The 27,285-nt window shown below is 40.9% G+C and overlaps 1 protein-coding gene across 6 annotated transcripts in view; it reads left to right on the top strand.

Annotated features, from left to right (window-relative positions):
- ABCC4 (ATP binding cassette subfamily C member 4 (PEL blood group)) overlaps positions 1-25,472 on the top strand; it is a 218,152-nt gene extending 192,680 nt beyond the window's left edge. For all 6 annotated transcript variants that reach the window (XM_073795355.1, XM_073795354.1, XM_033843477.2 and 3 more), the window contains 4 exons: positions 944-1,116; positions 1,549-1,654; positions 7,974-8,108; positions 23,720-25,472. In XM_073795355.1, coding sequence (XP_073651456.1) covers positions 944-1,116; positions 1,549-1,654; positions 7,974-8,108; positions 23,720-23,827 — 522 coding nt within the window. In that variant the 3' untranslated portion in view covers positions 23,828-25,472. The remainder of the gene's footprint in view (positions 1-943; positions 1,117-1,548; positions 1,655-7,973; positions 8,109-23,719) is intronic.
- The last annotated feature ends 1,813 nt before the right edge of the window (positions 25,473-27,285 follow it).

The raw sequence follows: 27,285 nt of genomic DNA, 5'->3' as shown, positions 1-27,285 counted from the left end.
GCGTTTTTATTGTTGTTGTTTTTGTGTAAATCCCAGTGGCCAGTTGCTCACATTGTTGTTGTTTTGAATTTGTACGTTTTGTCACTTAGTGTCGCCTCTCCGAGGTTAGCTGTGAAATCTGCAGCTTCCGTGGATGAGCCTGGACTCTGAGCGAGCTGATTCGGCCCTACAGTTTTTCCTGCCAGTAATTCTGGTTTCTGAAGGCAGATTATCTTTGGCAGTTAAAAGTTCTTTTGTTTTTTTTTTTTTTAAATCTTGTAGTACAGTTTAATCTTATAACAATCCACTGCTTTAAACACCATCTATACCCGTAGTCTGGGGGAAACAAAACTTTATGTTGTGTCCTGTTTTTCATGAGTTTTCATTCACTATGAAACATTAATGAAATTGAAGCAAACATCCTTGACTGGTCTAGCAGTGTGGTGTTCAACTTGGGAAAGAAGCATCCCCCAATAGGCTCAAGGTTTACTGTGGTACAGTTTGTCATAGTTTGAATTTTTTTTTTTTTTAAACCTTTAGACCTTCCAGCATGGTAAAGTGCTGATGAGATTATGTCTCTAGAAAACTATACTTCCCACAATAATTTAAAAAAATGTTTTTTCCCTGTAGTGTACTGACTCCTATCAGCCCTAAAGATCCTGTTTAGATCACATTGGGAGAAATAACTTTATTTTTTGAGAGACTTCCTTAACTAATCCCGAGGTGGGGTTTCTGGTGGGTGTCATGTGGCGGTGATGGGGGACAATGAGATCTTTCTCTCCTGAGTTGACTCTACCACCTATCTCAATGAACACTACTTGGAAGGAGCTCTTCCCATCACCTGGCTGTGCATGTAAGATACCTAAGAAGTCCTGAGGACTTCAAAGCTCTAACGTCTAAAAGGCTTGTCTCCTTCATTAGTAGTTCATTTAGGAAAATGTCACTCTTCTTTCTGTATCCACAGGTACAACTTAAAGAAGCCATCGAAGATCTTCCTGGTAAAATGGATACTGAATTAGCAGAATCAGGATCGAACTTTAGTGTTGGACAGAGACAGTTGGTGTGCCTAGCCAGGGCTATTCTCAGGAAAAATCGTATACTGATTATTGATGAAGCCACAGCAAATGTGGATCCAAGGTATGGAGTTGAGGTCCATGAAACTTGGAATCTGAATTTTAAATGTGGTAAATGGAAAACATTTAATGTCGCTGAGAAATGTTCTAAGCGTTCTGTTTTCCCCACAGATATCTCTTGATAACATTAATTGCAGAAAACAAAGGAAGAAATCAAAACCTGTTATGTGGTGTTAATGTTACTAGGCATCCTAAGAGAGCTAGATTCCTAAATCCAGCTTCTGATAGTTTCAAGTCATTTCAAGGGAAGACTATCTTACATTGTTTTATGAAAAATCTTCTAAGGAGACTTTTTATACTCAGTTTTTGAAGAACAATATTATGTCTTAAAGTATTGATTTTTTAAAACATTATAAAAATATGTGATTTTTTTTTTTAAGTCTTAAGTCTGCTATTTCTGTCTTTACTGAACTAAATTCAACTTCTTTGTTTCCAGAACTGATGAGTTAATACAAAAAAAAATCCGTGAGAAATTTGCCCAGTGCACTGTGCTAACCATTGCACACAGATTGAACACCATTATTGACAGCGACAGGATAATGGTAAGACCCTCACCTGTGGAATATCAGTCATTCCCATTTATGTTCAGTTTTGTCAACGTATCCTTCCATAGAAAACGTGATAGGAACCTCCAATAAGTTAATTTTCTCTTAAGTTTTCCTCTCATTCCTGACAGTAACTCAAGTACTTACCTACACTTTCAGAATATGCTATTAAATAATATATCCAGTAATTTCATATTTTCATATTAAAAGTTTATTTGAAATGTTATTTTTCATTAAGATGGCCAACCACAAAAATACTCCAAATCCAAGACCCAGCTTCATATTTTAGTGTTCTAGAACACAGTCATTTTTCCTTTGTCAGTTATTTTTTCAGATTTTTAGATTCCCTTAATCAAAAAATTAGCCTTTCATTTAGACTGCCAAGAGGTTGTTGGGTAAGGTTGCAGAATTTCTCAGCTGTTGGGACTTTCACAAGATTTCCTGTCAGAGGGGAGTCTGTGAGAAGAAAGGCCTAGTGAGAAAAAGAAAGTATTTCAACAGAACGGATTTAATTTAGGAAATTTTACTACATAGGAATTGGAGGCATGGGAAAATGAAAGTGAACACTGTGTAAGTAATGTTAGGAAGCAGCTATCTAGGGCAGATCTGCAGACCTAAGTAGCAAGTCTCTTTCACAGTAGGTCTGGGCACTGCACACACAGCCGACTCCAGGCTTTGGTCTCTGTGTATTTGTCTCCTATCTTCCTTCCAGATTTGATTGGCTCTGTCTTTCTTAGTAACTTAATGTTTATTTATTTCGCTGTATTTCCTTCCTTCCTCCCTCTTTTACTTTTCTCTCTCTTTGTCCTTTCCCTCTCTTGCTTGTTGAGTGTCAATATATCTTAGGGTGTGGCTTTATAAAATGATAAGATAATCATCCCTCAAAGGAAAAACCTTTGACTGCAAATAAGCCCAAAAGAATGCAAGTTATTTGGCAGGCTAACCCCCAGCCTGTGGCAATGAGCTGGTTCTACTCATCTTACAGATGATAACTGTTGTCACAAGGTACCACCATATCCAGTGATGCTGATTAGTGATGAAGTAAATAGATAAAGAAAAGCCTGCACAAGTCCTAAGAGGCAACAGATGCAGTTAACTAGTGATTTTGATGGTCCGTACTAAGATAGTAATATACAATCAGTAATGCCCAAAGTCCCTTGTGTCCATTGATAATGGAGGTGTCCCTTTTGACTTCTTGGGCAGTTTCTGGAATGTCACCTCCCACCCTACTTCACGTGCATTGTCAGGTGGGATCCTCAGTGGGGGAACTGCCCAGTCTGTCAGCACTGAAGCAGTGCCGTTAGCCTCACTCCCCCGAGCTGGACGTGCACAGGAGTGAGCTCTGGGGAGGCAGACGACAGGAGTGGGGCATCCCCAACCAAAGGGATGCTCTGGGCTCCAAGCAGTGTGTCTGGTCATCTGGACTAGCACATCACAGTAGGAAGCAGGCCCCACCAGCAGTCTTCTGTGCGGGACCAGGTGACATTCCAAGATTGCAGGACAGTGACACTTAGAAACCAGGAACGTTGTTTAGCGTGGATCAGCCTTAGTCCCTCATTTTGTGTTCTTGAATGCCAACCGGAAAAGTATCCTTTTATTTCTGTTCTTTACTTTTCGATTTGTTGGTCTCGTGTCTCAGCATTGTATTTTCCAGACTGTCCCTCAAAGCACCTTTCTTCCACAAGAAATGAATGATGCTGTGTAGTTTACCTATTTCAAGCCCTTTGTCAGTATTTCGAGGCAGCAGCAGAATGGTGGCTTGATCTCCATCCAGTTCAGTTGGGGGATCCACTGAATTTAATCATCGTTCCTAAATGTAACCTGGAGATCAATTTTTGGTTTTTGGTATTACAGCATTTATGGTAGCTGGTTTCTTTTATTGTCTAATTATTAGAAATACTGTCACCGTGGAATATAAGATGGGTTAAAGAAACAGTGAGAAGGGACAGAATTTGCAGACATGTCAGCTGGTCACTCCTAAATCTTATCCATCAGCACTTGATCCACAGGTGTGAACATCTGTATCACCTTAGCCAATCAGCTTTGTTGCCGTTATCAAAATATGTCCATTTGTTTAATGCTTTATGTACCAGTATATTCTGGTAAATTTCTAGAGTCTCAAATTTTTCTCTCAGTTTTTCTGAACAAATCCTTAACATGGTTTTACAAAGTGGTTTACAGCTCGGCCCCTCCCCACCTTTCTAGTTTTGTCTCACTGCGCTCTTTCCTTTAGAGCTAAAACCACACTGATGGCCTTTCAGTTCTCCAAATGCGGTTTTCACTCTCTCATAATTTTGCCCTCTCTTTTGATATTGGTGGCTTAGACTAAGGTGCTAGCAGTGGAAATGGTGAGATGGTTGGATTTGTGGTAGACGAAGAAACGGAGCCAAGTGAACTGTGTGATGGATCGAACGTGGGATCCGAGGGAAGAGAGAGGAGTCGATGCTGGTTTCTGGCCTGACCATCTGAGTGAATGGGGAAGAAGGAGTCCATTGGGAGAAGGGAAGTGCAAGGGTTCTCATCGGAACCTGTCACCTTCTTGATGACCAACATTGTTTTCTGTGGTGGACCTTGCCCTTCACCGTGGAGCTGCCCTTGGCACTCCTGTGTTGGGAGACCTTCAGTTTAGGGCTCCCTGGTCAGGGTCGTCGGTGATGTTGCAGGGAGGTCCCACCAGGAAATGTAAACATGGCCACTTGTTTACATCTTGGTCCAAGCTGGTTGCGGTTGCTGACTCCTTAGACCTCAGGGGACCCAAGAGACGTGCATCCCCTAGCTTCAGAGCTGGGGACTTGTCCTCTGTGGTCCCATCCACCCTAGGCGTAAACCTTTTATGTTGTTCTGGAGCTCCTGATTACCAGTTGGCTTTCACTCTTGCAAAAATCTCATAAATGATGTCCTTTCCCACACCTTTGATTTTTGTGGCAATTTTTTTTGCTTGCTTGATTTAGAAATATGGGCATACCTTGTTTAATTGTGCTTCTCAGATGTTGCATTTTTTACAACATCTGTGAAGCACATGGCCTGTGGCAACCCTAAGGCAAGAAAGTCTATCGGCGCCATTTTTCCAACACATGTGCTCACTCCATGTCTCTGTGTCACATTTTGGTAATTCTCAGAACTATTTCACATTCACTGTTTTCACTGTCATTACATTTGTTTTGGTGATCTGTGATCAGTGATCTCTGGTGTTAACTACTACGCCTTGCTGAAGGCTCAGATGATGGTTAGCGTTTTTTAGCAATAAAGCATTTTTAAATGAAGGTGTGTATATTGTTTTCTCAGTCATAATGCTATTGTACACTTGATAGGCTACCATGTAGTATAAGCATAACTTCTGTATGCCCTGGGAAACCAGAAAATTCATGTGAACCAATTTATTGTGATATTCATATCTTTGTGGTGTTCAGGAACGGAACCCCCAAAATCTGTGAGGGATGCCTCTTCCTGTTTGCTTTTCAGAAAGCCAGTGATTGTCTGTTCCTAAAGCTTTAAGGGCATAAAGACAAGTCAATGTGCTGCATATCCTGATGTTCCAGAGGGTGGGCGGCCAGCCTCCGGGGAGCGGCTGGGGAAGTGACAGATACCAATGAAGGGCCTAACCAACAGAGTTATCACATAAAGTCACGTAATTACAAGTGCTTAAGGTGTAATAATTACATTTTGTTGCACTGGTGAATACTTCTGCACAAAGTCGGATGGATATGGTTTTGTTTACTGTAAGTAAATTAAGCAAAAGGCTTGTTGGGAAACAACTGTGACCTAATTAATAGCTGTGTTTATGTGTTGGCTCTCCAAATGGATTTACCCAGTTTGGGTTCATTAAGCACCATTAATGTGTCAGGCTAAAAATTCTATTTTGCAAAGATGTTCTCTCAAGTTTAAGTTTATTCAACATGATGGAGTCATAATGACAGCTAATGGAATCTTCCTTACTTTCTCTGTTGCCACAAAACAGTGGAGCAAGACAGACAAATCAGAAATCCTCTTCCTCCTAAGACTCAACAACTATCTCTACATTAAAGGCTTCTTCCTGTAGTTTTTAGGATTAGCTGGTTGCTTGTGACCTGTTTTCTCTTCAGCCAATAGCACAGCTTTTCCCTCCAGTCCCTGCACACTCCAGTCTTCATATCACTGTGGATTCTCCCCAGAAGTGTGAGCAAAGGAAGCATGTGAAAATCTGCAATTGCTCGAACAATATTGTTGCCTGTGTTCAACATTTTCACTGTCTGCAGTTAGAGAATTCTTTGGAAATGGATGATGAAGAACCAACACCAGGGCCAGGAAACTTGGATTCCACCTCTTCTGTTTATAGACAGTCTTACGGTTTAATATTCTTTGCCTTTCTTCCTCAACTCAGACCTCTTTTTAGTAATGTTTTCCCAGATGAATGAAAACCAGAAACTATTTATCACCCCCGACAAAAAAAATTTGAAAACTGTCCTTATGCGTAGTTATTACATTGCTTATGCTTATAAGGGTCAAAATAGATCTTTCTGCCATTTATATTGTTGATCCTATTGTTTTTTGAGAGTGTTAATGTTTTTCTGCCTTTGCCTTTCTTAGATATTAGTCAATCCTGAGAACTACTCATCTCAGTGGAATCATGTATTTTAGACAATATGAAAGGAAATGAAAAGATTTCCTATTCATTCAAATTTTAGTAAATAAACTAGAAAGTTGGACAAGGACAAAATATTAATAATACTTCCCCTAAAAAATATATAAAGTCTTTATAGTCAGAGAACTCATTTCCACCAACTCTGAAATGGTGATTTTTAAAAATTGTTGCTTTTGAAGAATGGAAAATTCTTTGTTGTGTGAAGTAATTTGATATAATTATTTACTTTGTCTTTGGCATGAGAGAGACCTATGTTTTAAAATTGCATTTTTTTCTTCTTCACCATCAGGAGGAATGGTTATGCTCTATAATGCTACGCATAAGTAAAATTACACATTCAGGGCATCTAAATTGGCATGCCAAATTATACGACATTTTAGTAATTACGTGGATGTAACAGATTCAGTTATTCTTAAACTCTTTTGAGAGACCTGCTGTTAGCAGTGATTCTTAGCAGTAAAAGTTTAACAGGGAAATGGCCTTTATGAGAGTTAATAAATGTTTCCGATTGAATACCCTGGGACCAAATTAACTGTTAATACCTAGATGTGGAAGAACAACCTGTGTCCTGCTTAGAGTTTCATCGTATTCTCTTACGATACATTTACTCTAAATATGATCTAAATGAAGAACTAAGTACCACTTAACATCAAAACTGTTTTCCTAGGTATGTCATTTGGGCCAATTATTTCGGATTCTTTTTTTTCCCTCTGAAACCATTAACCAAAGCCACTAATAAGTAGAAAGGCAGAGTTAAGAGCCCTTTCCTCTTCCTTTCAGTTTCCAATTAGTGGACATATTAATGAGCAATAAAATGGGTGAAAGGAAGGCAGCTGAAGAAAGAACAAGAAGCAAGGAAAGATAATTTGTGGAAACAGATTCAGATCCTTGGTAATTCAGATTGGGCTGCCCCCGTGTGCTGTGCAGGCCGTGATCACTGGAATTTGGAGCTCAGTTTCTTAATTGCTTCTTTAGACTTATCCAAAGAGAAAATTGGATTTCTGGAGATTTTCTTCTGTGCAGAGCAATCCTGCTAAAGCTGTTTAGGTAGCCACTCTTATTGCCAGCTTTTCACTCTCAGGAGGATAAGCTACTACCAAAGCTAACTTCAAGAAGCACCTTAACCTCTCTGGCAAAAGATTCTATCCCCACTTAGCTGAAATATTCCAGGGCCCTAAGGAAATTCCGGAAGCATTTACTTTGTGTCCCCAAAATTGCTCAGATTCTGTGAAACCAACTCGGGAGTTCATTTGCTCTCCGCCATCAGTTTCTATGACATCACCCTAATTTTTTGCTAAATTGAGTTTGATTTCCTTGAATCAAGAAATTTCCCAGCTCTGTGTATCTGTATAAATAGCCCTCAAAGCTCAAGAGTCTGAGAGCTAAAAGCACTAACTAATGATAACAACCGCAAATGCCCTGGGCAGAATATAAAATGCCACGTACTGCTGAGTGCCCCTGATCATAGTCGAAAACTTTCATTTTCTTCCTATAACATTATAATAATAAAAGGTCGGGTTAGGCCTTTGTCTGCCTGGTAAAACAGGGTAATCAAACCGTTTAAACACCAGCCAGGCCTACCACCCAAATAGATTCTGTTCTCGCTGTCTTACCCCTTTCGGAAATATTATCTGAGTTATAATATGTTACTGCAAAACATTGTGTGCTAATGGGCTTCTTTCTGCTGATTAACAGGTTTTGGATTCAGGGAGACTGAAAGAATATGATGAGCCATATGTTTTGCTACAAAATAGAGACGGCCTATTTTACAAGATGGTGCAACAACTGGGCAAGGCCGAGGCCGCTGCCGTCACTGAAACAGCAAAACAGGTGAGCCCGCTGCAGGGAGTTGTAATTAAGGTTCGTCTCCAGGGTTCACTCCTTAGGATCTGGCACCAGGGGTCTGGTAACAAGCACTCTGTGCCCTTTTCAATTATAAGCCTCCAGAGACAAAGCTTCGTGGCTGCACCTTAAGAGTACTTTGCAGGGGGAGGACACGTCTGCTGAGAATCTGCAGAACTGGTGGGGGCAGGATGCAGGACGTGTGTGTGCCCATGTGTGCGCCCACGTGCGCACGAGAGAGAGATTTCGGATTGGAGCTTCCACGTGTTTGGCCTCTGGGGTCAGATCTCACAGCACAGAACGCTCATTTTGCGGACCCTTCACGTTCTTACAATTGGTGCTTAGCACATTTATGATGCAAATGCTGTCAGGGAACATGCAGGAGGTTTGAGAGTTTGAGAAGAAGAATTGGAGTGGAATATTATGAATTGGGTCTAGAAAGATCTACCAGGGAAAGGTGTAGGTCTCTTCTGGCTTCTAACTGTAAAGAAAACTCCTACGTGATACTGTCACTTTCTCCCTAATTCTTCGTTGTTTAGAAGTAGGTCTGGTTGCCTCCCTATGCTTCCTCTTCTTTCTAGAAGACGAAATTGTCATCAGGATAAATTAAGAATTCACAGTAACCCTAACACTGTAGTCTGAATGGCGCTTGAAGGTTGACAAAGCGTTTTCACGGATGAGGTGTGTGGAAGCCCTAAGCACTGCACATGGCGTGAGAAAGGTGCTTGACGAGTAGCATTCAGGTCCCGTGGTATCTGCCTAACAAAGGTGAGGTGGTAGTCTCATAGTACAAATGTGGTAACTGAGGTCTGGTAAGGGACTTAGCCACTGTCATGCAGCCGGCTGTAATTCTCTCTGGAATAAGATAGGAGTGGGATTGACGGAAGGATAGAGGGCGAGAAGAAAGGTCTGCTGTTCTTGCCCTTTTTGATGGGTGGGTTGGGGTGGGCTGAGGCCTCAGAATGTATGTCGTGAGGCTTTCCGTCAAAACTTTACCTCCGGGTGTTAAATTATGGGTGCATTTTTCCTTCTTTATACTTTTCTGCATTTCCCAGATTTTCACTTGTAAGTTGAATAAAAGTACTCTTTCAGTATTTAAAATATCTCTTAAAGAAAACGTCCCATAATGTTACCAACAAGAGAGAGAATTAGAAATTTGTATGCTCCCATTGTAAGACTTCAAAATAGTAAAGCCGCAAGGAGAAATAGGAAAATCCACAATCAGTGGGAGGCATGAAAACAACTTTCTATCAGATTAATGGAGCAGGAAGAAAACTAGGTCAGGATACAGAAGATCTGAATAGTCAGTTAACCAATTGGACATCATAGGCATATACAGAATACTGTATTCAACAGTTGCCAGTTGCAGCACTTCCCTGGTGGTCCAGTGGGTAAGACTCTGCGTTCCCAATGCAGGGGCCCCAGGAACGGCCTGCAGGGGCCGACCAGGTTTGATCCCTGGTTGGGGAACTAGATCCCACACGCATGCTGCAACTAAGGAGTCCGAATGCCACAACTAAGAAGCCTAGGATGCCGCAACTAAGAGTCTGCATGCCACAACGAAGATCCCATGTGCCACAACCTAAACAAGCAAACAAACAAAACAAAACCAAAAAAATGGGAAAAGAAAACATGTCCCAGTATCTAAGTAATTCTATATGAAACATTTATCTGAAATGTGGCCTGAATTCTCTGTCATTGTTTTATCTCATTCCTCCTCCTTAGAAATGAAGAGCAGTACCTTCCACTGTTCATAATGTAGGAAATTGTGCTGGGTCACAGAGCTGGCTGAAGAGTTTAGGGATCAGGGAAGATTGTATTCTGAACTTTTCATAAGTACTTACATTGTATGTAAATAGAGAGAAGTTGCACTTGGAGCCCTATACTTTTTAATGCATGAAATTCACAGAGCGCTTTCATCCTCTAGAGTGTCTCCCAGTCAGAGCTTCCCTCCTAACATCCAGTAATTATTTGGGATTCCCTATATAACCTAGGTCACAGAACAGCCAGGAATCTCACAAACCCTTTTTTTCTTTGACCTTAGGCGTTTCACATCAGACACATGTCCTCACATATGAGTCAAAAGTCTCCACTTAGAAAATATGTAATGATTGTATATTATCAAACATTGAGCAATGAGAAATAGATCACAGCATTTAGGTAGGTACATAAGTTCAACACCTTCATTTTACAGGTAAGGAAGCTAAAGCCCCCCTTAGAAGGAAGTGTCCATATATATACAAGTAGTGATGATGCTACCGTGCAGCAGACACAGGATTAGAAATCTTTTCTTCCAGTAAATGTTTTAAATCAAGTGTAACATACATAGAAAAATAGACATAGGTCATAGAATTAGATATCTTTTGATTCATGGTCCAGTAATCCTGCATGTACTTAAACAATATCAGTGGTAAGTTACATTTGTGTAGTTCTTTATAATTTATTTTACATACTTCTCACATGTATGATTGCACTTAATCCTCATCACGGTCCTTTTTTATCCCCCGTCATGGATGAGGAGACTGGGTCCAGGGCTCACCTAAGGTCACAGAACTGGTCCAGGGAGTGCAGGGGGTGAATTGGTGGGGGAGGCTGAGTTCCGCCCTAGGCACTCTGCTCTGTGTCGAGCCTGAGAACGCTGCTCCTTTCATGTGGTAGCCAAGGCGGGGCCAGTCACCCAAGTTCACAAGGAGACGGAACATCACTCTTAGATTTCAGTCCTGCCACTGGCTCAGGTCACTTCTTCGGAAAGACATAGCAAAATAACATATCCTGATTCTCATCTCAGTTGAGTATCTTCTTGGCGTTATTTCTACATGTGCTTGATCCTCTTAGGAGAACAAGCTGTCAGGTTGTCAAATTTTTAAATGTGCAAGCATCAGATATCGTTCAGAGCATCGTTCAGAGCTGTAACACCGGGAGGATTAGCCTAAGTCAACAAGCTTTTCACTCTTAACAGAACAGAATTCATTCATTTGAGAAGAAACCTCAACATCTGGGAAAACGTGCATCCAAGTCATGTTTTCTTGACTACGTAGTTGACTCTCTGAAGATGGTGCACGCAAGCTGAGTCACTGTCTGACTGACCCTTTTAGATGATCCAGGAAATAGAGAAAGTACCTTTCAGATACATAAAGCTGAAGGGTACATGAGTTTGCTAGGGCTGCCATGCAGAGTAGGCACCTTAACAGAAACTGATTTCTCACAGCCCTGGAGACTGGAAGTCTGAGGTCAAGGGATAGGCAGGATTGATTTCCTCTGAGGCCTCTCTCCTTGGCTTGTAGATGCCATTTTTTTCTCTTTGAAAGAGAAAAAAGAAAGAAACATGATCTTTCGTCTGTTTGTGCCTGTGTCCTAACCACCTCTTCTTATAAGGACTCCAGTCATATTAGATTAGGGGCCACTTATATGACTTCATTTTAACTGAATCGCCTTTGTAAAGACCCTATCTCCAAATACAGTCACATTCTGAACAACTGGTGGGTTTAGGACTTGAACATATAAAATTGGAGGGGGAGCTTCCCTGGTGGCGCCGTGGTTAAGAATCCACCTGCCGATGCAGGGGACATGTGTTCGAGCCCTGGTCCAGGAAGATCCCACATGCTGCAGAGCAACTAAGCCCATGTGCCACAACTGCTGAGCCCTCGTGCCGCAGCTGCTGAAGCCAGAATGCCTAGGGCCCATGCTCCGCAACAAGAGAAGCCACCGCAATGAGAAGCCCGTGCACCACAACTAAGAGTAGCCCCCACTCGCCGCAACTAGAGAAAGCCCGCGTGCAGCAACAAAGACCCAACACAGACCAAAAAAAAAAAAAATTGGAGGGGACACAATTCATCCCATAACAAAGGATAAATGCCTATCATTCATTTTCTTCTGTGATGAAGCACACCTGATTGAGGCTTTTGTGAAGTTTCTTTGTTGCCAGTGTGTAACAGAGGTTTCATTTTATCTATTCGTTTTATCACCAGATACAACCCCAAAATTATGAAATCCTAATATCCTAGATCTAGGACCCTGGACTGGTTTGAATAGTGCAGGAGGCACTTAGCAACCTCGTGACCTCTTATGTTGCCCAAGGTCTCTGAGCCTCAGGGTCCTCACCTGTATGTAGTGCAGGGATTACAGCACTGCCCGGCTCCTTCGCACTTATTACAAGAATCAGATGAGAGAGCGCTTTGTGAATATTGAGCATTTTATAAGATAAAAGTCGCATCATTTTTTTTTTCAGGCTGTAGATTCAACCCTTATCTCCCAATAAGAAAATGTACCCACAGTTCTTCTAAGTAGCATTAGAGACTCTAAATAATTAAATTTTATTTTAATGATCAGTTCTTAAAGAAATGATGTGTCTAATGCTACAAAATTCAAAAACTTTACTTTTTTAGAATAGGTTTTAAAATTTTATAAATGAAATTTAAGTCACTTTACCATTCCTGTCATTACACAGCTCCTCCCCCGGGTTGGAGCTCCAGCACCATCTTTGACTATTCCCTTGACATGTCCTGTGCTTCAGTAATAATTTGTGCCGATGTGGCCTTCCTGTTTTTAAGCACAAACGATAGCTCTTCCTTACTTTTTTCGTTGGATATTATATCTATGTGCATAGTTATCTCATTCTGTTTAATGGCTACATAGTATTTATGCTTTCTCCATTTGCGGCGAGCCGTTTCTGACCGGCAGAATAACGAGCCGCCACACGCAAGATTCTTCTCGTATCACACTTTATTGGAGCACAGCTTGGTTGAAGAAAGATGGAAGGAAGACCCCGCAATCCTATAGCAGTCTGCTTATATAGGGATTAAGAACATGTGTCGCTCTGTGATTGGCTTTCGCCGATGGTGCGACTTGTGAGCCAGCATCGGATAGGTCGCTACTTTACGCAAGCGCAGTGGCCACAGGAAGGATGACTCAGCTTATTTCAGCTTCCTGCCGCGTAGCAGTTAGCTGACCGCGCCCTACATCTCCCCCTTTTTTATTTATTAGAACACCAAGCGGAATGTAGCCCGTACAAGTGTTCACCTCATGATGTGCTCACTGTTCGAGGGCAGTTTTCCGTTGGCATGTCTGAGACACCTTCCTGCGTGCAATGCCAACAAGGGCTGCAGGGTGCAAAGGCTGACTCAGAATAATGGCTGATTCCCTATAGAGGTGCAATGGCAACAAGGCCTCTCTGTGCAAGGGCAATCAGGACAATGGCTGACTCCCTATAGAGGTGCAATGGCAACAAGGCCTCTCTGTGCAAGGGCAATCAGGACAATGGATGACTCCCTATAGAGGTGCAATGGCAACAAGGCCTCTCTGTGCAAGGGCAATCAGGACAATGGATGACTCCCTATAGAGGTGCAATGGCAACAAGGCCTCTCTGTGCAAGGGCAATCATTTCGAATTATTCAGGGCGGAGAGCCAGGCTGCGGGAGAATCTCCTTCATTAATAGCCAGAAGTGCCTGAGTGAGCAGGACCCTATCTCGATGTGCCCTGATGCGCACACGACAGACCAACCAGAGACACAGCATAATCCCAAATACACAGCAGACTCCAAAGATTCCTACCCCCACCCACTCCCCAAAGGAGGAAAAGGCAGAAGAGAGCCAAGAGGCAAAATCTCCAAAGGCAACGGGCTCCAGCCCGGCAGCACTCAGTTGCACAATTTGAATAATCCTTTGTGGAATTCCAACTAATACAAAGACTTCGATTAAGAATCATCAGGAACATCCAGCTCAGCATCTTCTCTGAAGTTTTCTTCAACAATTCTCGTCAGTCTTGATGGCACCCAGATCGGATCTTGATCCTGTGGGGAGACACAAAGAGATCCCCTGGATCGAGTAATAACACGATCCGGGCCCTTCCATTGATTGGACAACACATCTTTCCACATCACTTTGCCATAATTTTTATGGTTTGTTGCCACATGGCGTTCAGCAGAGGTTTCTTTATCATCATTTAAATGTAAAAAATTTATGGTAAATAAGGCAAGTGAAAGTCTCTGTCTAGGGGTACAGTTCTCTGCGATTCCCCCTTTTTGTTTTATTAAGAGTTCTTTAAGTGTGCGATTTGTGCGTTCTATAATTCCTTGTCCTTGTGGATTATAGGACAAGCCTGTAATATGAATCACCTGCATTTTTTGACAAAAAAGAGCAAAGCTTTTGGAAGTATAGGCTGGGCCATTATCAGTCTTAATCTTAGCGGGTTTGCCCCACGCTGCCCAAGCTTCAAGGCAGTGGGTAATAACATTTTGAACCTTTTCTCCAAAAAGAGACGTGGCATGTACCACTCCAGAACAGGTATCCACTGAAACATGTACATATTGGAGCGTTCCAAAGGAGGAAACATGGGTAACATCCATTTGCCATAATTCATTTGGAAGAATGCCTCTGGGGTTAACCCCAGTCTTTTGGGTAGGCAAAAATTGGGCGCAAGCAGAACAACTCTTCACAATATTCCTAGCCAAAGCTCTGGTAATGTTAAATTTTTTTCTTAAGACTGTAGATGACACATGATATAGCTTATGAAACTCTTGAGCCTGTGTCGTAGAGTCTAGCGCTGTTAGAGCGCGTGTGGCCAGATCAACTTGTTCATTAGCTTTAGCCATGGGGCCGGGTAACAAAGAATGAGCCCGAATATGGGTAATATAAAAGGGATGTTGACGATGTAATATTTGACATCTTATTCCTGTCAACAAGGAAGCTACAGTGCTAGATGTTTTAACAAAAGAAATAACTTCTAAGTGCTTAACAGCATTCACCACATATAAGGAATCAGAAATTAAATTAAAAGGCTCTTGAAAGCGTTTAAAAACTTCCAAGACTACTTGACATTCAACCACTTGAGGAGCATCAGGTCGACATTCAATGATCACTGGTTGTTTTCCTTGGACCATATAAGCTCCTTTTCCCGTTTTAGACCCGTCTGTATAAATGGTCAAAGCATTAAACAGTGGCTGATCTACAGTAATTCTTGGGAATACAACAGGTTGTTGAGTCACAAACTTCAAAAGTTCACTCTTTGGCAAATGATTATCAATAATACCAGAAAATATACATATAAGTATGGACCACTCGGAAGTAGCTGCTGCTAGCACTTCTACTTGATCTTTCGTATATGGGACTACAAGCCTTTCGGGCGTTCTTGCAAAAGAGGAAACACATTGCTTAATACCCAATAAGGCGACCTCGGCAACCATAGATGGGTAATGTGACAAAGTTCTCATTCCCATAGATTTGGTGTGAATCCACAATAAGGGTCCACTTTGCCAAAGAACACCAGTTGGAAACCCCAAGGTAGGAAGAATACACATCCAAACAGGTTGAGAATCATCACAGCGTTCTAATTGTGCATTTGTAATAGCTTGTTCTACCTTTTGAAGTGCCTGATGGGCTTCTGGGGTCAATTGGCGTGGGGAATTAAGATCAGGCTCCTAAAAAATTTCCCTCGGGAGCAAGAAACAATCCCCCATTCCCTAAATATTTAATCAAAACGCCTAAGGCCTGTTCAAGCAACTCCATACAAGAGGCTTTATCTCGACTATTCAAAGGAATAGAAAAGACGCCATTTCCCTAATTTTTTCTTAATTATTCCAGGGTGACTAGGAGGGTTCTAAATGCCCTAATTGTAACTGCTCATCCACTAGTTTGGATGCCGCCTCCTTTGACAAAGGCCACTGAGGTACCCACACAGGTGTTGTGGTCCTCCATGTAATAGGAATCATAAATTCAGTGACCCTTGAGAAAAACCCAAGTCTCGGCGGTTTAAATTTCCGCGGGCTTCTATAGGGGCGGTCATGCCTTATAACTTACGTCCTATCCCTCTATTAGATATCAGGGGCGGAAGCTCTAGCCTCCGCAGGATTAAAATATGGTGGGCTAGCGAGTGGCGGCATGTACCAATGCCCATACCGCTCTTGTTCATATGCCGCGGCCGCTCCTTCTAAATCTTCCTTCTCTCTAGGATTTAATTCATCTTGAAACAAATATAATTCCTTAAACTCATCTAGGATTGGATATAATCCTGGCACTGTTTCTTGCTTTTCCTTTTGTTTTTTTTTTTTGTTTTTTTTTTTTTTTTTCATATTTTCAGGCCTGTCTACCGTAGTCCCTGTTTGTTCATTCTCTGATACGCTATCTTGAAAACATACCTGACTGGACTACTCACCGACGGTTCACTCCGTGTGTCGAGTTCTGAATCGGTCCTCCATGCAGGGCGCGAAGTTCCCGGGTTTCGGCACCACTTGCGGCGAGCCGTTTCTGACCGGCAGAATAACGAGCCGCCACACGCAAGATTCTTCTCGTATCACACTTTATTGGAGCACAGCTTGGTTGAAGAAAGATGGAAGGAAGACCCCGCAATCCTATAGCAGTCTGCTTATATAGGGATTAAGAACATGTGTCGCTCTGTGATTGGCTTTCGCCGATGGTGCGACTTGTGAGCCAGCATCGGATAGGTCGCTACTTTACGCAAGCGCAGTGGCCACAGGAAGGATGACTCAGCTTATTTCAGCTTCCTGCCGCGTAGCAGTTAGCTGACCACGCCCTACATCCATTCCCTACTCCTCATTTTCCCTTCTAATTAATTGTTACAGTTTTATGTTTATTTCCCCACAAGAGGAGCTCTAGTCCACTTACTATTTGTATTCTTCTTTATAATTTATCACCTTCTATTATCTTTCTTTCTTTGGTTTATTTTATTGTTGCTTACTTCCTGAATGCATTTGTTTTTATTTTTTCTTATTTATTAATATAAATATTTCAAGGCTGTGAACTTTTCTCTGAATACTGTTTTAGATATATCCTACAGGTTCTGGTGTGTAGTGCTTTCATCATAGTTAGGTTTTTTTGTATAGATTCTGCGATTCTGGTTTTCTTTTCCTCTTTGGTCCACAAATTATTTGAGAAGGATATCTTGAAAACTTCCTGGGGGTTGGAGTTTTTTCGTGTTTATTTGTTTCTGTTTTCCTCATCAGTCTCAGTACCTTATGATCAAAAAATGTTGTTTGTCCTGTTTCCCCCAAGAAACAATATTTCTTAATACTTTTTCTGTGTTCTGGTAAATAGGCAATTTTTGTGAGTGTTCTGTGGGTATTTAAAAAGATGGGCTATCGTCTGTTTAAGTTATAGAGCTTCATTTTTAATTAGATCTATTTAATTACATTATTTCGTTCTTCTCTATCCTTATTTATTTTGGTCCGTTTAATGTAACTTGGATGAATTAGTCTCATGCTACCAAGTTTCACTTTGTACTTCCTGCTTTCTTTGGTTGTTATAATTTTGATGATATGATTTTTTTCAGTGCACAAATATATTCTTGACTTTTGTTATCAGTATGAATTATATTTTCTACTATTTTAAAGTGCCTTTCATTGATTCATTTAATGGTCTTGGCCCTAAATCCAATATGGTTCATAATTAAATTGAGTTCCCCTTTTCACGTTGTTTTCATTTGCCTGGTATGTCTTTGACTGTTTTTGTTTTTGTTTTTGTTTTGGCCATGCTGTGGGGCATGTGGGATCTTAGTTCCCTGACCAAGGATTAAATCCACTCCCCCAGCAGTGGAAGCACAGAGTCTTAACCTCCTCTGGACCACTAGGGAAGTCCCAGTCTTTGATAGTCTTTTTTTTTTTTTTTAATATTTATTTATTTATTGGCTACGTTGGGTGTTAGTTGTGGCATGCGGGATCTTTCACTGTGACACGTGAGCTCTTCACTTCATTGTGGTGTGTGTGCAGGCTTCTCTCTAGTTGTGACGTGTGGGCTCCAGAGTGCATGGGCTCTGTAGTTGTGGTGCATGGGCTCTGTAGTTGTGGCGCACAGGCTTAGTTGTGTGACCAGGGATCGAACTGGTGTCCCCTGCATTGCAAGATGGATTCTCTACCACTGGACCACCAGGGGATTCCTCTGATTATCTTTTAATAGCAGATTACAGATTCGTCTCTTGCAATGGCATGTAATTAGATTTAGCTCTGAGGTTTAATCTTAGCACGTGAGGCACCCCCCCCCCCAAATATATGAGTTTAGGCCATTTACATTTATTGAGTTTATAGTTACGTTTTATCTTAGTTCAGTCGTGTTATACTGTCCGTTTTTAGTGCTCTTTTTTTTAAAAAATTTTTTAGCCTGTAATTTGTGTTTCTTTGCTCACTGTTTTATGTATGTTCCTTTCATTTCCTCTGAGAATACTTTATTTCTTATTTTTGGCTCCCCATTATGAACAATGATGTCATATCTTCCCTCTCCCCCTTCTCCCATCAGATTTTAATTGTTTTTCTTCTACTGTTTATCTTCATATCTTTAAAAATCCTTAAACCTCTATTATTTTACTTACTTGTATTAAATGATACTTTTTCCATCTCTTAGTTGGCTAAAATTTGTCCTCTGGTATTGTGTTTTTACACCTTAGGGGTTTGATTGACTAGTGGGGCTGAGAAATCCGTTTAATCAGTCATGACCAGCATGCTTTAAGAAATGAAATAGGAAAGAATGGAATAGAAGAAAAGGAGCAATGTATCTTTCATAGTAATAGTAAATATTTCATGAAACTCCTTTCAGGATACATAAATATAGATACAGATTGTGAATCTGTACTGAGACTCAAAGTTAAGCGTATTTACTATTGTGTGTGGCAGTACAAATGAAAGGTTGAAAACAAATCTCTATACCATCATAAAGGAGGGTCATTGGAGTTAAGAATCCCCGACTTACTGTCTATAGAGTTGACCCTTGAACAACAGGGATTTGAATTGGAGGAGTCCACTTATGTTTTTTTTCCAGTAAATATGTACTATAATACTGCATGATCTGCAGTTGGTTGAATGCATGATGTGAAACTGTGAATATGAAGGAGCAACTGTAAAGTTATACTTGTTTCGACTATGTGGAGGGTCCCTAACCCCTACGTTGCTCAAGGGTCACCTATATGAAATATTTTTATGCTACATCACCAGTTTATATTTCTGGTTATAATATTCTTGGATCACATGTCCTTTCACTTACTGTGTTGTAATCGTTGCTATAAGGTCTTCCAGCGTTGTTTATTCACGTGTAGGAGTCTAAGGCCACATTGGACATAACTTGATCTTTCCTGGATACTCAGAGGATTCTTTTTCTGTTTTGAAAGTCATTTGTTTTTCCTAGAACATCACAGACTCTTGGTCACTAGCTTCTAGTCTTTTATTTTAGGGAGTTTATGTGAATTATACCTTTGAATTTGTTTTAGTTGATTGGATTCTCTTTACAAATATCTATAATGTATATATTGTCCTTTGTTTCATAAAGCTATTATTTCCTTAATCTTTTTTAAATTTTTATTAATTTATAATTATTAGACTTGCTTTCTCAGTTCTATCCTCCATGTCTCATATTGTTTGTTCAGTAGTGACTGATCTTTGTGCAGCCTTCAGAACTGTCATTTCTTTGATGTTTTCATTTTTATCTTCCTTTTCACTTTGGCGTCTGTCAATTCATGTTTCATCTTTTGTTGCTGTGCCATGTTTTCCTGTACTCTCAGATCTCTGCCTCCACGGGTTGATTATTCTACTACATTTTCTTTAAATATGTAATATTATTTTTTTCATAATTTTCATCTGTTCGGTGATTACTTCTTTCATCCATCATGTGCTTATCCTGTTACTTTTCCTAATTTTTTGTTTGTGTGTTTTACAAATTCTGTATTACTTTTTTATTTATTATTATTCCTACTACTCGCTTTTTAATTTCGTTTTTTTAAGACCATATATTTGCTAGATAGTTGTGGCTAGCACATCATTTCAGCCTAAAGGGTATTCCCTCTGCTTAACATAGAAGCATTCCCCATGATCCAGAGAAAGAGAGTGAGTGAGTGAGTGAGTGTGAGAGAGAAATTGATAATACACATTCATTTAGCCTGTACTCCTCCCTAGCCTTCAGAGATGGGCAGTTACAATGCTGCTTGCATTTCAGAATCTCTCTTGTCCTAGGACCTTACCAGTGTTCATGCTTTAGGCAAAGATGGTGATTCTATAGGATTCCTCATGGACACCGTAGAATTTGCCAGTTAGTTGGAGAACTGTGCTCTCCCATGATTGCTGAGATCTGCTCTCTTTAGGTACTTTCTCTCTGTCTTGCTAGAGCCCATTGGATCCAGTTGCATAAGGCAGTCCTTCTAGATATTTTGTCAGTTGTGATTTCAAATGATTCCTGATTTCATCAAATATTGGGCTTGCTTGGTTTTTTTTTGTTTTTGTTTTTGTTTTTGTGGTACATGGGCCTCTCACTGTTGTGGCCTCTCCCGTTGCGGAGCACAGGCTCCGGACGCGCAGGCTCAGCAGCCATGGCTCATGGGCCCAGCCCCTCTGCGGCATGTGGGATCTTCCCGGACCGGGGCACAAACCTGTGTCCCCTGCATCGGCAGGCGGACTCTCAACCACTGCGCCACCAGGGAAGCCCTGGGCTTACTTTTTAATCTCCCACTATCCTTGCTGTTGAGAGTGATTTCTGAGAGGATAAGGGGAGAAAAAAATCCAATATTCCGTTAAGTTAAAAGGAGAAATCGTCTCTAACTCTCCAGCACTCTTTAACTTTGATAATATATCTGTCAGTATGTCCACAAAGTTAGACCTGCTTTAAAGATGAGGAGTTTGAGGGTTACTGGGCTTGAACTAGGGCCGTGCAGTTCAGGGAGAATGAATGGACAGATTCTTGAACATTGAACCATTGGTTGCTGGCCTTTATCCGTGCAGGGGAGCATTTATTGCTCTGTTGCTTTTACTAAGATCTAATTCCATGATGGTGGCTTTGTTTACAAGTTGGGGTTTAAATACTAAACTTAGTTTCAACCTACATTGGAGGAACTATAATGAACTAAACCCAAAGAAGGACAGGAAAAGGCTCAGACCCAACACTCACTGGTCTTATGTTCTGCTTGGCCAGAATTTGAACTTTTTTGGCATTGTCTCTTTTAATCCTCATTAAAGCCATTCTGAGATGGTAGTATTATCCCTCAGATCGAGAAACTGAGGCAGAAGGGCCTAAGGAACTTCTCAAAGTCACAGGTTAGAAAGTGTTAGTAATCTTTTAACTATTTTCTGCCTCCCGGGTTACTATATTTACTGACTAAAATGTGTAGTAACTACGACCCTGCGCTTCTATAAAGATAAAAATCAAAAGACTCACAAAAGGGCCTCCTAGATGTTTTGTTTTCATCATTTAAGCTGGGTGATGCTGCTGCTTTCTGTGGACTTAAGGGACCACGTCTCTTGAGCAGCATCATTATCACACCCAGCACTTAGCTCAGCGTGTTTTCAACCTGCAGTTTGTAGCCATCAATTAGTTCCTATGAGGTAAGTCATTGTCTCGTTTCACAAATGAGGCAGCTGGTGCAGAGAGAGCTTAAGTGATTTTTCCAAGGTCAGCAGTGGTCCCAGGAGAGAGAGGTGAGTTTGGGCCTCTCCATCCCAGACTCAACCCATCCACAAGGACTCTGCTATCAAGCGTTCAGTCATCTCAACTCCCTTCATAACCCGCCCCGTGAAAAAGATGGCTTCTCTCACTTGTGCTGTCAGCCAGAGTGTAGTCTACACCATGGCAACAGATGAGGAAAAGAAAGGTCAAATCAAGGATTTTATACATAGGAAACTCATTTTCATTATTCAGTTCCAAGTATTTCAGACCATGAAATGAAGACCATTTTGGTTAAAAATTGCTAATAATAAAAAATTTTTAATAAAAAATTTCACTGAGAAAGGGGTATGGAGAAAGGAACCAGGTCGATGGGGGAGGGGTGGCTGTCAGGCAGAAGGAAATGAAATTAAGTCCCTTCTGTTCTTCTGGCTGTTTTTACTTTCACTAACAGAGTATATCAATAGTAACCACACAAGTATGGCTATTTAAAAAAAAATTGAGGAGGGGGATGAAATGCAATTAGCCCCCCCAAAAGCTTTATTTTTAAATCCTTGCATTATAATGGAAATAGCCTCGAATTTCATCCAGTTGGATCCAAGCAATCTTGGAGAAATTCTTATTTTTCTCCTTTTAAGTGACATTTTAATATACAGCATTTCATATGTAGTGCTGTTTTGGGGGTAGCAAGTATGCAAGCAATAAGAGAAAAAGAAAGTACACATAATATGAAGGTGGGTGTCTCATAGCTTTTCCATTTCATGTGTGACGTCCACTGTCTCTCATGATAACTTTGTTGACAGCACCCACAAATGTACTTGGAGTCAGGTTTTGTAAAATAGATCTGAACTCATATGACTAAGCAACTCAGCACGTGACACGAGCAAGCCTCAGATAGATGGTACATTTTCTGTTTTAAAGACTCAAACAAAACTTTTCACATTCTTCTTTGGAGGAAAAAAAATTACTTTTGAAGTCCTTTTTCACCCAAACACATTTAGAGATAAGAGCTCACAAGACTTGACATTATTTCATTTTGTTCTGTGCATCTGTCAAGGAACTGAGATACGATACAGCTACTAAAAACCGATGATTGTGGAACAGACAATCTTGACAGCATTTCATTTCCATTGTGTTCTGATTATACATTTATCAGAAAACCTGTATCTCTTCCAGTTCAGCTAGAAATTGGTAGAATTCAAGAACTCAAAGGCTTGGCAAAGGCCTGTCCTATTATTTGGTATCATCTTCCATTTTAGAGAAGTTGCTTGGTTGAGTCATTGTTAAAGCTTTCCATGCTCTTTTCATTCTTATATCCCACTATCCACAGATCACATTTCTATAGGCCCTATAACTGCTTTGCCGCACAAATTAAACGCCAGGATATTTCATACGTATACGCCAGCGTTTCAATGCTTGTCATCAGAGTTTATAAAATATAGGGATTGCAACCTGATATTAACATCCATATCTACTGTGCTCATTTTGTGTGTGAAAATGAGAAACCCTCATGCAGACGCTAGATTTCCCAGCCTCTTTGTCACCCTGTTTTTAATTTATTGCCAGGCTTTGAGTCAGTAAAATGATTTCACTTATCAATTTAATGTAGTGATAAAGCATATCTGTGAATCAGAATGATCAGAACTCAAGTGGATCTATAGGTTGTTTGGCATTAGGCCCAGCCCCACTGAGGGTTTTAATGGGGCTACTTCCTCCACAGAATAAATACGTCCCTGGTTTTTTCAATTGTTCCTCCACTAGTGATGGGATTGCTTCACATGAAAAGTGGACATAGAAATGCGCTGCTTGGGGCTTCCCCGGCGGCGCAGTGGTTAAGAATCCGCCTGGCAATCCAGGGGACAGGGGTTCGAGCCCTGGTCCGGGAAGATCCCGCATGCCACGGAGCAACTAAGCCCGTGTGCCACAACTACTGAGCCTGTGCTCTAGAGCCCACAAGCCACAACTACTGAGCCCAAGGCCACAACTACTGAAGCCTGTGCGCCTAGAGCCTGTGCTCTGCAACAAGAGAAGCCAACACGGTGAGAAGCCCGCGCACCACAACAAAGAGTAGCCCCCGCTCGCCGCAGCTAGAGAAAGTCTGCGCGCAGCAATGAAGACCCAGTGCAGCCAAAAATAAATAAATTTAAAAAACAAGAAAAGAAATGCGCTGCTTTAGGGAGGAGGACTTTAAATCTTTTAAACATGTTTTTATACCTGTCTTTTTTTTTTTTCAGGTGTACTTCAAAAGGAATTATCCAGAAATTACTCACAATGGGCATGTGGTTATGAATGCTTCCAATGGACAGCCCCCAGCCTTAACAATTTTTGAGACAGCACTGTGATTCTACCATGAGGTCAAGTCTATTCCAAAGACATTTTTCCAATAGTCTTTGCACTGTGTAAACTACACTTTACTTTTTTTTTTTACACCAGCAACAAATATTTACATACAAGTTGTTCGTCTATTTGGATTTTTTTCCTCCACTTCACCCAGTGATTTCAAGCTCTAACAAAATGATTTATTATTGTTATTTATACGTTATAGTATTTTTTGTCTTATCTAAATCAGAGGTACAGGCCACCAATAAAAGCTGTTTACCAGGTTTTGTGCCTTAAAGAGACTCCAGAGCCAAAGCACATTTTCTAAGGTATAAGACAAAGTTGTCATAGATGTTTTTTACTGCCCCCAAATTACATATTACTTTCCAGTTATATCAGGGATTCTATTTACTTGAAGACTGTGGAAGTTATCATTTTGCCTTACCACTTTCTTTAACATAAGTAGGATCCAGTATTCCCTGCCCAAAACCTCTGGCTAAACTAGTACAGAAAAAACTAATAGGAAAAACAAGAAATACACTTTAGTTTAAGTGGCATTATAGTAGGAGAGGCCCCCCCTCCAAAAAAAGATAAATGATTAAAATACAGAAGGTCAGTATTTAATTATATTTTCTAAAAGAGATGGAAGAGAAAATGCTTTCAGAAAATAGGGGCCCTTCTAGGGGATTTGATAATGATAGACACGTGTTATCATTAATCGTCTTCTAGATTTCGTGGCTCCTACATGATATCTTACAGTTTTAGACTCAGCTTGCTGATATTTTCAAAAAGGCCGTGCTAACTGTAATTGACCCTCAATTGACCGTCAATTGACGGTTGACCCTCTGCTGACATAAGGCTTTTGCTTTGCCCGTCATTGAAATCCTTTCTAAATCACATGCATGGGCTCTCCTGACTTGGTGAGAAAAACAGAAAGATGTTGCGTACATTGACTGTATTTATGCAGTATGTTCTCAGGAGGCATCAAGAAGGTTCACTTTCATGAGCCTGCCTAGGTTAGTTTACTTCTGACCACTAACTGTACTTTGTTTAGCTCTTTCTGATCAGTAGATCAACAAGCCACAGTACCTCCTAGGGCCTGCCATACTTTGTTTGAACCATGGGTCCTTAGCTTTTCTTGATGGTGGTGGCTATGATATGGTGTGTTCACGTTACTAAAGGTTTTACTGTCCTGGTTTTACGTGTGCTCTCAGAATAAGGCATAACCGCCCTCAAATGGAATATATTTATATATATTATACACACACACACACGTATATGCCTTCTGATAGCCGGTTTTGGGATTCTGTAACAGAGAGAAACAGATGTCTCATAGAATTAAGCCTTAAAAACCACATACTCAGAAACCTACCAAAATACATTGAGTGCAGTTGGTATTTAGAAATAATATGGTTAATGTTTAGTCCAGTAAATTGTGTAATAGTCATGGTTCTTATTTCAGGAGACTGACATGACAACAAGGATAATATTGAGGTTTGTTAAAACAGTGGAAATATTTGAAATGTATATGTGTTTATTTGGTCTTTAGAGGTTTATTTGGTCTTTAAAGGCAGTTAAATATGTTTCTATTTTATTTCTTTTTTAATGTCATTGTAGAGTTTTTTAATGAAACAAAATTCAATTGAAATAAATGTTTTCATCTCCAGAGATCTGTATTTTTATTTTTAGAGGTATAACTGACTCATGTCCTTGCTGTTGAAAGCCAGTGAGGTTCCCTGAGATAATAAAATATCTATTATCAACTGGTTTCTTGGCTAAGTAGGTACACCAGATACTCTATGCAGAGAGGAGGGTGTCAGACAGATTTAAACAGCTGCTACTGAAGTAATCCCAGTTGTACCCCTTCCATAAAGGGAAAGTATTAACTTATGTCCCAAGCTTGAACCAAGTAGTCAATTGTTGAAGTTTTTGGTTTTTTTGTTTTTTGCCCTAAACTAACAAGAAACATCTGTTGCTGCTACATTTAAAACACCTGTAGGACGTGTATTGTCACAGTATGGTCACTAGGCTAGCAGTATCAGCATCACTGGGAACTTGTTAGAAATGCACATTCTGTGTCTCACCCCATATCTACTGCATCAGAAACACTGGTGGTAGGGACCAGTAGTCTGTCTTAACAAGGCCGAAGGATGATTCTGATGCATTCTGAAGTCTGAGAACCAGTACCATAGAAAATAAAGAACTCCTAAAACTCATTAAGAAAAACACAGAGGGGCTTCCCTGGTGGGTCAGTGGTTGAGAGTCCGCCTGCCAATGCAGGGGACACGGGTTCGTGCCCCTTTCTGGGAGGATCCCACATGCCGCGGAGCCATGGCTGCTGAGCCTGTGCGTCCGCAGCGGGAGGGGCCACAACAGTGAGAGGCCTGCGTAACGCAAAAAATAAGAAAAACAGAGAAAGCCCAATTAGAGAAATGGACAAGAGACTCAAATAGGCACTTCAGAAAAGAGAATATCCAAATGGCCAATAACTGGAAAAGTGCTCAGTCTCATTAGTTACCAAGGAAATGCAAATTAAATCCACAACGAGATACCGCTAAACACCGGGTAGAACAGCTAAAGTTAAAAAGGTTGAGACTAGGAACTGAGTGCTGATGGAGTAGTGGGAACTCTTGTGCACTACTCTGTGTGCGAAGAAAGTGTATATTGAAGAAAAGCCTTTGGAAAACAGTTGGACAGCATTTACTCAAAATGCACACCCTGTGATCTGTTCATCCTGCTCCGAACATATACACGTGCTCAAGGATGTTCCTAGAAACCTAATTCCGAGTGGCCGCAAACTGGACATAATCCAGATGCACATCAACTGCAGAAGGAAAGTGGAGTGTGATCTAATAGAATATCCCCCAGCAATGAAAGCAGTTGAACATCAACAACACAGGTGCGTCACAAACTTAAGCCTGACCCCAAAGAATATTTATGATTCCCTTTATACTAAGTTTGAACATAGTTACGATCAAGTCATAGAGTTCAGAGTCAGTACTTCACTTTGGGGAGTTAGAAGGTGTTGGTAATTGGGAGAAATAAAAGGGTAGCTTCTCAGGTGCTTACAATATTCTCTTGTTGGGGTTTTTTTTTTTTTTTTTTTTTTTTTTTTTTTTTTTGCGGTACGTGGGCCTCTCACTGTTGTGGCCTCTCTCGTTGCGGAGCACAGGCTCCAGACGCGCAGGCTCAGCGGCCATGGCTCACGGGCCCAGCCGCTCCGCAGCATGTGGGATCCTCCCGGACCGGGGCACGAACCCGTGTCCCCTGCATCGGCAGGCGGACTCTCAACCACTGCGCCACCAGGGAAGCCCTGTTGGGGGGTTTTGGGAAGGTTAGATGGGCATTCCTTGGGCTCTTCATTTATTTTCAGCACTTCTCTGTTGCACATCATACTTCGCAGTTGAGTTAACTAAAAAGAAACTTCACAGCCTCAGTTTTATTTTAGAATCTCGTTCAAACGCAGTGGTCCAGTCATCTA

The sequence above is a fragment of the Tursiops truncatus genome, chromosome 18, assembly GCF_011762595.2.
Source record: "Tursiops truncatus isolate mTurTru1 chromosome 18, mTurTru1.mat.Y, whole genome shotgun sequence".
Lineage (NCBI taxonomy): Eukaryota > Metazoa > Chordata > Mammalia > Artiodactyla > Delphinidae > Tursiops > Tursiops truncatus.
The sequence above is the reverse complement of the archived record's forward strand: the minus strand, read 5'-3'. Positions and strand labels throughout refer to the sequence as shown.